The sequence below is a fragment of the Mauremys reevesii genome, linkage group 3 (assembly GCF_016161935.1).
Source record: "Mauremys reevesii isolate NIE-2019 linkage group 3, ASM1616193v1, whole genome shotgun sequence".
Classification (NCBI taxonomy): Eukaryota; Metazoa; Chordata; order Testudines; family Geoemydidae; genus Mauremys; species Mauremys reevesii.
The window spans coordinates 101,328,824-101,341,123 of record NC_052625.1 but is presented as its reverse complement, the minus strand read 5'-3'; the positions used below and the strand labels follow the sequence as shown (position 1 = coordinate 101,341,123).

Sequence of the window (12,300 nt, the reverse complement as noted above, 5' to 3'; positions counted from 1 at the left end):
TAATAATGCTGAAAAGGCAGAAGTATTTAATAAATATTTGATCTATAGTTGCGGGGGGTGGGAGGAAGAGATGATGTAGTCATATCATATAATGATCATGAAATACTGTCCAGTAGTAGCTTAGGAGGATGTTAAACAGCAGATACTAAAGTTGGACACTTTTGAATCAGCAAGTCCAGGAGTTTTAAAAGAGCTGACAGTGAGCTTCCTGGACAGTTAATGTTGCTTTTTAATTAATCTTGGGGAAGTTCCAGAAAACTAGAAGGCTAATATTGTGCTAATATTTAAAAAGGGTTAAAGGGGATGACCAGGATAATTACAGTAGAACCTCAGAGTTATGGGTTCCTCAGGAATGGAGGTTGGCCATAACTCTAAACTATCCTGAACAAGACATTACGGACTTCAGCTACTGGAAGGGTGGGGCGTTGGGGCTTCAGCAGGAGGGTGGGAGGGTCAGGGGTTCCGGTGGGGTGGGATTCCTGACCCTTGGGAGCAACAGGGCTCAGGGCTTTAGATTTGCGGGGAGCGCTGGGGCTCAGGGCTTCAGCCCTGCGGCTCTGCTCCTGGTTTCAGCCTCACGGAGGGTGCTGGGGCTTGAGGTTTCAGCGCCGCAGCTCAGTTCCCAGCTTCTATCTCATGGGGGGCACTAGGGCTTGGGGCTCCCCAGGGCACCACTCCTGGTTTCAGCTGGAGCAGGGGTATCAGGGCTCGTGGGCTCTACCCTTACAGATACTACAGAAAATTCAGGAAACAGCACTTGAGCACTATAGGACAAAATCTAAACACAAAACTTGGGTTTAGGTCACTTTTGCCTTGAGGATTCCATCTGAGACATTGCCTTCACTTGCCCTTCACTATGCTCCAGAGACCATTGTGATACATGACACCAGACTGCTAACAATCCCTATGGCAAGAAGATCCTTATGCACCGGTGTTGACACAGCCTACGGAATTTAGCACTGAAATGAGGCATATCTGTTTCCCAACGTGTGCATGCACTTTTCCTCATACCAGAGTGACAGCACTCCCAACCTGCTCCAATTAATCACTTCACCATTCAGTACAGCTACACCTAACAGCTGAAGTGCATGCAGATAAATGCAGCAAATCAAATCTGTACAAATGTCACATTCTCTTAGTCATTCTTCATGTCTATTTATGGTACTCCCTCTTACTGAACTATTCTCAATGGCTATTGACAGCTGTAGGGAAACATTTAAAGCTCCATTATGGGTGTGGTCTGTACCTTAATGTATTTCCTGGTTTTCAGAAGTCTGTTTGCTTCAGAAATTTGTATCTGTTCATTTTCTGGTTTTCAAAGGTTTGAATGTAGCTGAACTTGACATTCTGGAAGATCACAAGACACTCCCAGGCAATCTTAACTCTGTGTTAACAAAGTTTTGGCTTTCAGTTACCAAGTCAATTTCCAGACTGGAAACGCTGCCCAGGAGACAATGAGAGAAGCTGCTAATATAGCCTAATATCTTACCTTCCATTGGGATTGTATGGTTGAGTTCATGGTTCATGATGTATCTTTTTGTACATTTTAATGTAAAATGGATAAAGCTTTTAAACAAATGCACAAAAGGTGTATGTAGGTGGAGCCAGGTGCCAGCAATGAAAGTCACTAAGTAGGTAAACTGTCACTGAGAAGATAAGCAATGGCTAATGTAGCATGTCACTGAGGAGTAGGAAGTGAACTCCAGACTTGTTTCTGTGTGTCTAAGACATTAGTCATAAGAATACCCAAATCAAGAGGACTGGTTTATTTAAACGGCATGGGTCTGGTCCCAGAGCTCAGGCTTTGCACTGCTCAACCAGTCGTCAGGCTCATTTCAATTGTTTTCCCCAGGCCGATATGATATCATAAGGAAAGCGTGAAATCCTTTCTACCACTTACTTGCCATAAAATGGATGACATGAAGAAAGCCTTAACAAATTTAGAAACTAAAGTAGCAAGCTTGCTAGAAAATGTTTGGTTACATAACAGGTTAGTGATGAAGGATTAAAGAGAAAAGCTGAAAACATTAAACAGTTGAGATCTGCAAAGGAAGTAGACACTTTGCAACCCGTGTCATAAAGAATGACAGGGATTTAGGGAAAAGAGTAAAAAAGGTGGCAGGGCATTTGCAGAAACTGATAAATCCTGAGAAACACTAATGAAGAATAAATGGATCTATTGGAATTTATGGGATTCATGAGGAAGATTTGGTTCCAAGTATGGATAAGGAAAAGGCTCTTGTATACACTGAAGGCTCTAGCAGGATCCCTATGTGAAGCGTTAAGAAGATAGTGTAGGCACCACTAATGTACTGTTAGACCTGTTTGTCCTTTCTGTATGTTACAAGTAGCCAAAAATAAAGGAGACTTATTTTACAGAGCGGAAAAGGTTGTATGTCCATTCTCAGATTTAGCTCGCTAAGCAAAAGCCAAAGAAAGGAAATGAACCAAATAAAAATGTTTGCAAGGAAGGGGCCCTTGCAACCCAGCCATCATTCCCACCAGAACTGTTTGTGAAGTGCAAGGTCTACACCTATCTTTTATGGTGTGAGGGAATGCATATGGAACCACAGTATGGATGAAAAATGACTTGGAAATGACAAAGAAAAACTGAAAAGGAAATAATGAAAATCTGACATCTTCATGCACATTTTTAAAATTATGTTACAAAAAGCTGTATGGAAGATCAGATCTTTTAGTAGGTCTCGTTCCTCCTCCCTCCTGCCCCCCGTCGCTATTGTGTAGAGAGTACTCTCAACTACTGTATTCTTCTCCCTTTTTGAGAAGCTTGTTAAATTCTTTAGCTAGGTTGCGATAACTCAAGATTTGCTGAAATATTAAATATTGAGTGAAAACAGGATCGGTTAGTATTTTGGTTTTCATTGGTTAGGAAAATATTAATTAAATTCCTTTCTTTCCACCCCAAATAGCGGTGGATGATTTAATAATGTTTAAACATTTGAATTATGTGAATTTTTAAATTGTCTTTGGGACTGACTCCTGAATATCTTTATTTTTTTTATTATTGAATTAATCTTTTTCTTGTCCATAAATACTTAAAAAAAACTCAACACACACTTTTAGACAAATAAATAAATAAATTAAAAATTGTAAGACAATCAAGTTGTCCTTAAATTTTTTTAAACTGCTAAATACTTCATTTATATTTAATATATACATCCATAGGGAAACATAAGAACACACAATTTTTATTGATGTATTTATTTGATAATTTGGGTGTATGTGAAAGCATGATGCAGTAGTCTACCCCACCCATGCCATGAAAAGGTTAATATTGGCCTGAGAGGACAATTAAGCTTCCTACTTGCACCTGGACTAATTAGAAATAAAGCCCAGCTGGGGCAGGACAGAGCTTGTTGGTCTATAAGGAGTTGGGTAAGGCCAGTTGTGGGAGGAGGCTGAATAGAGATATTCTCTCTAGGAAGATACCTGAAGGAAGTCTGAGAAGGAGAAAGGCCAGATAAGCTTCTCCAGGGGTGGGCTAGAGGCTTAGTTGGAGTGTCCTTGAACTCCTGAGTAAGGGAAGGAGTGGGCCAGCCCTGGGATCATGGGGTGGGTTAAGGCATAGAAGGGTGGTCAAAAGTGTGCCTGAGATGGATTGGGTGTCAGATGAGCCGAACTAGTCTGAAGGTTTGGTTTTTGTATGTGTAATTTTAGGACTTCAGTAAAATAGTTGGGATGGAGCGCCAGGATAGTCCTATGCCTTCAATAGGCCAAAGGATAGAGGGATGAAACTGAGTCACAGCTGCTGAAATGCCACCTCAAGCTAAAAGGGGATGTGTTGTGGTGACACCTTGCTATGCAAAGGAGTTGTTTAGGGGTATGTTTGTATGGTAGTGGCACAGCTGTGGTGTTGCAGCTGTGCTTCTGTATCATAGATGCTTCCTATGCTGACAGAAATGGGTTTTTTAATTGATGTAGCGGTTCTCAAACTTATTTTACTAGGCACCCCTTCTTTGTGTGTGCGTGTGTGTAGTCATTTATTTACCGCTCCCAACCCTGTGCATATACCACCACCCAGCTTTGAAGGCAGAGCAGAGAGCAGGGGCTGCTGGCCATGTGCTGTCTCTGAAGGTAGGGCCGTGCCGGTAGCAGCACAGAAGTAAGGGTGGCAATGTGAACAGTGAGATTGATGAATATCACTTTTGCCACCTTACTTATGCCCTGCTGCTGCCACCCTGGGCTGACAGCTGGAACCCCACCACCTCCAGGTGAGGGATTGGGTGAGGTGTGTGTGTATGTGTGTGGAGAGCCTGAGCCTAGGCTCCTTCCCATGAGGGATTGAGTGGCAGGGGGAAGGAGAGCCTAGGTGGTGGGGCTCTGGCTGTCCCCTTTATCCGTGCCTCCTGGATGTGCATGGCCCTTCTGCATGAGCCCCAGCCACCTGGGGCTGACAGCCAGAACTCTTTTTTAATAATAATAATTAATAAAGGCACATAGCTTGCACCTCCCTTAACACATTCCTTTGCTTCCCTTGAGAAGTCTGCCCCACAGTTTGAGATCAGCTGATGTAGTTAATCCACCTCTTCGAGAGACAGCAGTTAAGTTAACAGAAATATTCTTCTGTCAACCTAGCTATGTCTACACAGGGGGTTTAGGTTGACTTAGCTATGTAACACAGGGTCTGATATCTTTCACAGGCCTGAGCTACATAGCTAGGTCATTGTCATTTTTAAGTGTAGACCTAGCCTAGATCAATTTTGAAAGGAGCAAAAATAATGATCATCATGAATACCGAAACCTCTAATAGAGCTGGCATTCTGTTCTTCTTTGCTGTTGTGCATATATGTATGTACAGCAAACTCAGTAAAGAAACTGAAAGTGGGGTAGCTCTCTGGTAATTCACTAAAATTCTGCTAAGTATCTGCATGTCTGTGCTTGCACTCTAAGTATTATTAAATATAGAATGGAATATCTTTTGACATTCTGTTAAGAAGATGTGGTAGAGAAAACGAAAGATCAAATATCTTAGAGGAGATGCCTGAGGCTTTTTATACTTGATAGAGATAGAAGAGAAAAGTGAAGATTCACTCCAGAGAATACATCTGTCTTCCAGTTTGTGAAGATGGCTTGGGCTATACCTTATAATATACAGAGCAGAATATACATGCAGATTGTACTGAATTTTTATAATTTAACTCCCAGGAAGAGTTACTAGTAGTGTGTGTCAGTGTAGTATTTGATTAAACAGTGAAGGAGCATTAGTTTTGACATCACCTTGTTCTTGCAGCTAATAAGAAGGTAAGAGTAAAGAGTTTAACAGTAAAGGATGTCACCTACTAATACTCCAAGAATACCTATTTGTACAGTCAGCATTTATGTGATTAGAGTTGGGTCATAATTAATTAGATGCTCACTATACTGAAAATTCAGGCAATAACATGTACCATAGAATTAAAAATATAAAACAAAACTGAATCATGAGGCTATGATCAGATTATCTAAACTGTTACATGTGTAAAGTGGTCCTGGAGATGCAATAAATCACAAAAGGAAAAGCTTAAGTGGTTTGTATAGTCACCAGAACCCCAGGAAGAAATTATAGATCTGAAATTCAAAATTTGATTGTTTTATATACTATTATCAATCATTTGCACAGCAATATAAATACACACCCAATATAATATAGACTCGTAGACTTTAAGGTCAGAAGGGACCATTATGATCACCTAGTCTGACCTCCTGCACAATGCAGGCCACAGAATCTCACCCATCCACTTCTATAACAAACCCCTAACCTATGTCTGAGTTATTGAAGTCCTCAAATTGTGGTTTGAAGACCTCAAGCTGCAGAGAATCCTCCAGCAAGTGACCCATGCCCCATGCTGCAGAGGAATATGACCCATTCGAGGATTTGAAAAGTCCACTCATCCACAGCAAGTGGGAAGAGTTCCCTTGCAAATATGTGCCCCTGCAATTTTCAGTTTCTGCTGAATGTCAGCTTTCATTTTTAAAAAAATCACCACTGCCACACACACACAAACCACTTACAATAATGGTTTGAAGATAACTTTCCAAGTGTAAACCAAAAGAGTGTTGTCGTCCTGAGTCTGCAGACATACAGCTCTAGGTCCTCTGCTGCTGCTCATAGGAGATAGAAGGAATGTGTTGTAAGGAAGGGGCCCCGTCTTTTTTTTTTCTTGTTAAACCCACACCATCAGAATTAGACAAATGTTGAGAAATTATATATTAAAAACCTCTATGAGCTAGAAGGATTATTTAAATAAGATATTCTTTATTTGAAAGCTTCTGGAAGTATAAAAGCCCTTCTCTAAGATCTTGATTCTGCTGCTGTGCAGATCTCAGAGCGCTGCTGAGCAAGTGGAGCCCTGTGCAGAGCACCCTGCATGTTACATGATCTCAAGCCTGCCCATGTGAAGGAGACAAGCCCCCACAGAGATGCAGTGAACTCATCACAGGGGAGCACATGGCTCTAGAACAATGCAGGGAGGTGGATTCTGTCTCAGGTCACCTTTCTGTCTGACTGAGGTAGGCTGTCCACATCTCAGACGTGCCTCTTCTTCAGCAAGGTTGTCTGTGTTTGGGGCCATGATGCTCAATGTTCGGGGCCAGGGTGCTTGTGGTGCAGCTGCCAGGTTTCAGCAGGTCCCTGCCTGGTCCCAGTCTCATAGGCTGCTCCTATGCTTGCAACAAGTAGGTTTAAAGGAATTTGTGGAGGTCATCTTTAACATGTACCCCTTCACTCCTGGATCACACATCCATAGGGGAGGAGGTGCCATGCCCTGATTCCAGTCATCATCATGTCCCTTTTACTCTTCAAACTCCTGTGGAGCTGCATGTGTATGAACTGTTTCTGCTACCTGGCAGCCAGGTATATGTATCTCTCCATATCAGGCAAGACTAGGGATCCACACAGCAGGATCACTGTGTTGGGTTCAGCACAGGTACGGATCCCATCCATGCTGTAGCTCAGCACCTTGTGCCACTGGCAGGCTCCATTTCATACTCCATTTAGTAGTGGCATTACTAATGTACTTTAAAATGGCATGTGCTTAAATGCTTTGCAGGATTACTACACAGAATTGTATCTAGTAGTTTTAAAGACCTTTTGATATTACTTTTTCTGAATTCAGAAAGGAAAGGTATTGTAATTAGTAGCTCTGAACTTTTTAATTAAGTTAAATTAAAACAATCGGATATGAAAATGTATTACTTTGTGAAAATCTTTCTATTGTACACATTTTCTTTCTTCTCTGATGTAATCTTCACTTTAAATTGGCTGTTGGTTGCTTTTCAGGCCAGCTGCTGTGTTACCCAGTGTGGGTGCTGCTAGTGAATCAAAGAAAGGGAAATTTCCCATTTGGCCAGAATGGAACGAAGCAGATATCAATGCAGAAAAGTGGGATGCAGGAAAAGTTGGAAAAGAGAAAGATAAAGCTGGAAAGAGTCCAGTTTTGGTAAGTTGAATATTACACTGTTTTCCAGCTTAATTTGTCTACATATATTTAATAGTGTATGCTTTGCTTTAACTTCAGAATAATTTGTTGCGGATAAACATGTTAATTTCTCCAGCATATCTTTTAAATTATTGCCTAAATTTAAGTGGGTTCCCCCTAGATCAAGTCCAGCTAAATGTATTTTGCCTCTTTTCATTCAAATTTTAAAAAGGAAGACATTAATTTTTCTATGTCATTTGTGCAACAGTTGTCAAACTAAATAAAGCAGAAATGTTTCAGATCATAATTAAAACTGCTGCTTCTTATGGGAGCAAACACATTGCTTTTACATTTTCAGAGAATCTGTACGGCCCTTTGTAAAAGTATAAACAATACTCGAAAAATACTTATTAATTATGCTTGTGTAAAACACAGAAAAATACGCTTTACTAGGAGCTCATGATTCCCCGAGTATTGCACAAATCTTATAGCCTTAAATAATTGTTATTGGTCATACTTTGAGTTAATAATTACTTGTTGGTCCCATTCCCCTTACCTAATGGATCAACTAATATATTGTTTCTTTACAGGGATTATAAACACAATTGCATAAATTATTAGCTTTAAAATAATGCTTTATGGCTGTCCAGCACTGCCCCTTTTGTGGATTATAGGATGGGGAGGAGGAAGTTCCCCTTCAATACTGTTTACTTATGGGGTGACACCAGTTTGGGGACCTAGTCTCCCCCCCCCTTCTCTTCTCTGTGGCAATTACGAATTGCCCTACATCTAAATCAGTCTCTGCAATCCTAGTGCTGTGGGCAGAGAGGGGCAGGATGTGCAAAGGGGACATAGAGCTAATTTGACTCTAGCTCTATTGATCTTGACTGAGCTCTGGTGAAAATGCCAGTTGTGGAGCCACATTATGTGGCAATAAGAACTTCCACATACAAGTGGATCAGTTTTTTGGCTCTGATTTACAAGCCAGTGGTTAACAAAACTGAGAAAAAATAATTTATAATAATAATCTTGGTTGGAAGCATCAGACACTATTGTAATACAAATAATATATAAAAATAATTATAATTGAAAATCTTTATCCTTTAAGCATCTTTCAGTGTATTTCTTAGAATGTTCAGACCTCTAGCATCAAGCTGCATTGCTCATTGTTTCTTTCATATACGTGATATGGAAAGAAGGATGTTAAAAGTTTTTGGTCACTGGTAAAACACACCCCACGCGATGATAACTTTCTCTCTGAAGTACTTCTGTGACTGCTTGTGAACATTGATTGTCCAGAGGGAGAGGCACATTTCATTTTTTTCTTATTTGATCCCTCACATAATGTGAGGCCATCCTCCATTTTTGTGAACCAAATCTTTAAGATCCAAATTCTCCCTTTACATTTGCATATGGTTAAATTCACTGTAAGCTGCGTCCACATCTGAAAACAGAATTTTGCCCTCACTGTGGAATTCTATGCTAACTTGGTCAAACAAGTAACTACAGTATCCACTGGTCAATCTGTCAGTCCAGCCTGCTAGGCTTCATTTAAGCTTTCAGACCATAACCATGTCTGAAAAGGTCTGTATTCCCTAGAAGCTTTTCTACTTCTCTCATATTACTGTTCCAGTTTTAAGGCTGTGCCCTCACTGTGGAACTCTATGCTAACTTGGTCAAACAAGTAACTACAGTATCCACTGGTCAATCTGTCAGTCCAGCCTGCTAGGCTTCATTTAAGCTTTCAGACCATAACCATGTCTGAAAAGGTCTGTATTCCCTAGAAGCCCTCACTGTGGAACTCTATGCTAACTTGGTCAAACAAGTAACTACAGTATCCACTGGTCAATCTGTCAGTCCAGCCTGCTAGGCTTCATTTAAGCTTTCAGACCATAACCATGTCTGAAAAGGTCTGTATTCCCTAGAAGCTTTTCTACTTCTCTCATATTACTGTTCCAGTTTTAAGGCACAGGCTACTACATTGAAGAAATTGGTACAATCGAGCTTCTAAGCAAAAGAGAAACAGAGTAATGATTTTTCATGCTCTTCTAATATCTTTCCATAATTGATAATTATTTAAAACACCATGGTCTTCCCTCCCTGAAACTGTCTCTGCTGATTACCCTGTAGTAGCGTGCAGTCCTTGAAACATGTCAAAATGGCTTAGCCATTAGGTAGTGTCTGTTTCATGCTGCCTGGTATGGGACACAGGTAAGAGTGCCCGTCTCAGGCCAGACTGCCACAATACAGGACATATACCCCCAACTGATGTGTGCCTCCAAAATACTATACTATAGTTATTATGAAGTCACAGATAGTCCCTGTCAGGTCCTTTAGTCCCTCATGAATAACCCAGAAAAAACAGACTTCTGTGATAAATGATTATCAAAACCAGAAATCACTTATATTAGGTTCCTCCAGCTCCAGGGAGCTAACCACTTACTTCAGGAACATACTTCAGGATTTCACGAAATACCACGCTAGTAGTCAGTCCTTCAGTAAGCTAAAACTAAAGGTTTATTAATATAAAAAGAGAGAAGAGAATTATTAAATGGTTAAAATGAATCATATATATTATAGTTGATTTCAGAGTCTGTAGATCAGGATAATAGCAGTGATGTTAAATCTGCTAGCTGGCAGCAAGTCTCTCTGGTATATCCAAAAGATTGGAGTCCTCAGTCCATTATTCAAAGCTCTCATCCCTTTTGTTAGAAATCACAGTCCAGAGATGTGGAACAGGAATGAGGCAAGAAGGGGATGTCACAGTCTCCAGTTTATATTCCCAGTCCATGTGCATGGAAAAATACTGGCTCAAACAGGGAGTTTGTTTGAACATGATCACATGTTCTACGTGCCCTGCTGAGTTCATTGGGTCTTCATTGTCCACATGCTCTCTGAGGCTGACTGGAAGAGTTGATTCTCCTTAATGGCCCATCAACACATGGCTGGCGAGTCTTGATGTAAATCTGTCTTGTGGGTATTACCCAGGAACACGTTTGGTAACAAGCCTACAGTAACATTTTATAACTTCATATACACATTTCATATATATATTTCAACAGGATAATAATACTTAGCAGATTATAATTTTTCTAATGATCCCTTACAAGGCATACTTTTTACAAGATTTATCACACTTGTGTAACATTGGTGACAATAGTGCAGATGATCTCCTTTTTTATACAGTATCACAACCTGCACATCTACCCACTGATGTAACATTCCAGCTAAAGGTATTTAAGGTCCTATCCATGTACCTTTAATCAATACCTCTTTTTCCACCAGTGTGAGCCATCTCAGAATCATTTCCACATCATTAATTGCACAATGAATTTATCCAAACTTCCTATAACCTGTATTAGTTTATTCTTAGATGGTACTTGTTCATTAGCTGGCCAAAGGGGGGAGGGATAGCTCAGTGGTTTGAGCATTGGCCTGCTAAACCCAGGGCTGTGAGTTCAATCCTTGAGGGGGCCACTTAGGGATCTGGGGCAAAAATTGGTCCTGCTAGTGAAGGCAGGGGGCTGGACTTGATGACCTTTCAAGGTCTATTCCAGTTCTAGAAGATTGGTATGTCTCCTTTTATTACCAAAGTTTTAAACTTCAGTGGCTTAACTTTTAGCCCCTAAATCTGTATCCAGATACCTGATTTAGCAGCCTGATGTTCAGATGCTGAACACTTAGGGCTTGGCTACACTTACAAGTTGCAGCGCTGGGAGTTACAGCGCTGCTCATGCAGCTGTGTAAGGGCCAGCGCTGGAGTGTGGCCACACTGACAGCTACCAGCGCTGCAGTGTGGCCACACTTGCAGCACTTTCCAGCGCTGTATTGAGAGGTGCATTGTGGGCAGCTATCCCACAGAACACCTCGTCCCGTTTTGGCGCCGTTTTGGCGCTGAGTATTGTGGGAAGGGGAAGGAAGTGTGCGGGTCATTCCGCTTCCTGTTTGCCAGCGCCCCGTGGTGCATCGCTTCACATCCCAGCATTCATTCCGGCAGCGTTTGGCGCCATTGTGAGTGTCTTTCTGTTACTCTCTGTGAATCGCGATTTCTGTGGCAAATGGAGCCCGATCTGCTGAGGACTCTGCTGATGAGTGTCACCAGCACAACACGTTTGGCAGTCGAGCTATTCCTTCAGCTCCAAAGTGACAGTGAGGAGTCCGCCGATGATATCAATATGGATTTGTCTGCCGCGTGTGACACTAGAGTGCTTGCGGCATTCACGGAAATGCTCAGCACCGTTGAACGCCGCTTTTGGGCTCGGGAAACAAGCACTGAGTGGTGGGATCACATCGTCATGGAAGTCTGGGATGACGAGCAGTGGCTGCAGAACTTTCGTATGAGAAAAGCCACTTTCATGGGACTGTGTGCTGAGCTCGCCCCCACTCTGCGGCGCAAGGACACAAGATTGAGAGCTGCCCTGACGGTGGAAAAGCGGGTGGCTATTGCAATCTGGAAGATGGCAAATCCAGACAGCTACCGGTCGGTCGGGAACCAGTTTGGTGTGGGAAAGTCGACCGTGGGAATCGTTTTGATGCAAGTTTGCAAGGCAATTAATCGCATCCTGCTAAGAAAGACCGTGACTCTGGGGAGCGTGCAGGACATTGTGGATGGCTTTGCACAAATGGGTTTCCCTAACTGTGGAGGGGCGATAGATGGGACGCATATTCCTATTCTGGCCCCCACCTGGCATCAGAGTACGTTAATCGTAAGGGGTATTTCTCTATGGTTCTCCAGGCGCTTGTGGATCACCGGGCGTTTCATTGACATTTACACAGGCTGGCCTGGAAAGGTGCATGATGCATCTTTCGGAACAGTGGCCTGTTCAGGAAGATGCAGGCAGGGACTTTTTCCCAGACAGGAAGATCACAGTAGGGGATGTCG

At 41.9% G+C, this 12,300-nt stretch overlaps 1 protein-coding gene across 5 annotated transcripts in view; it reads left to right on the top strand.

Annotated features, from left to right (window-relative positions):
- ADGB (androglobin) overlaps window positions 1-12,300 on the top strand; it is a 222,810-nt gene that overhangs the window by 30,593 nt on the left and 179,917 nt on the right. For 4 of the 5 annotated variants that reach the window (XM_039532468.1, XM_039532471.1, XM_039532470.1 and 1 more), the window contains exon 2: window positions 7,280-7,439. In XM_039532468.1, coding sequence (XP_039388402.1) covers window positions 7,280-7,439 — 160 coding nt within the window. Of the gene's footprint in view, window positions 1-6,809; window positions 6,854-7,279; window positions 7,440-12,300 lie in introns of those variants that run through there. The other variant, XM_039532469.1, reaches the window with a different exon arrangement.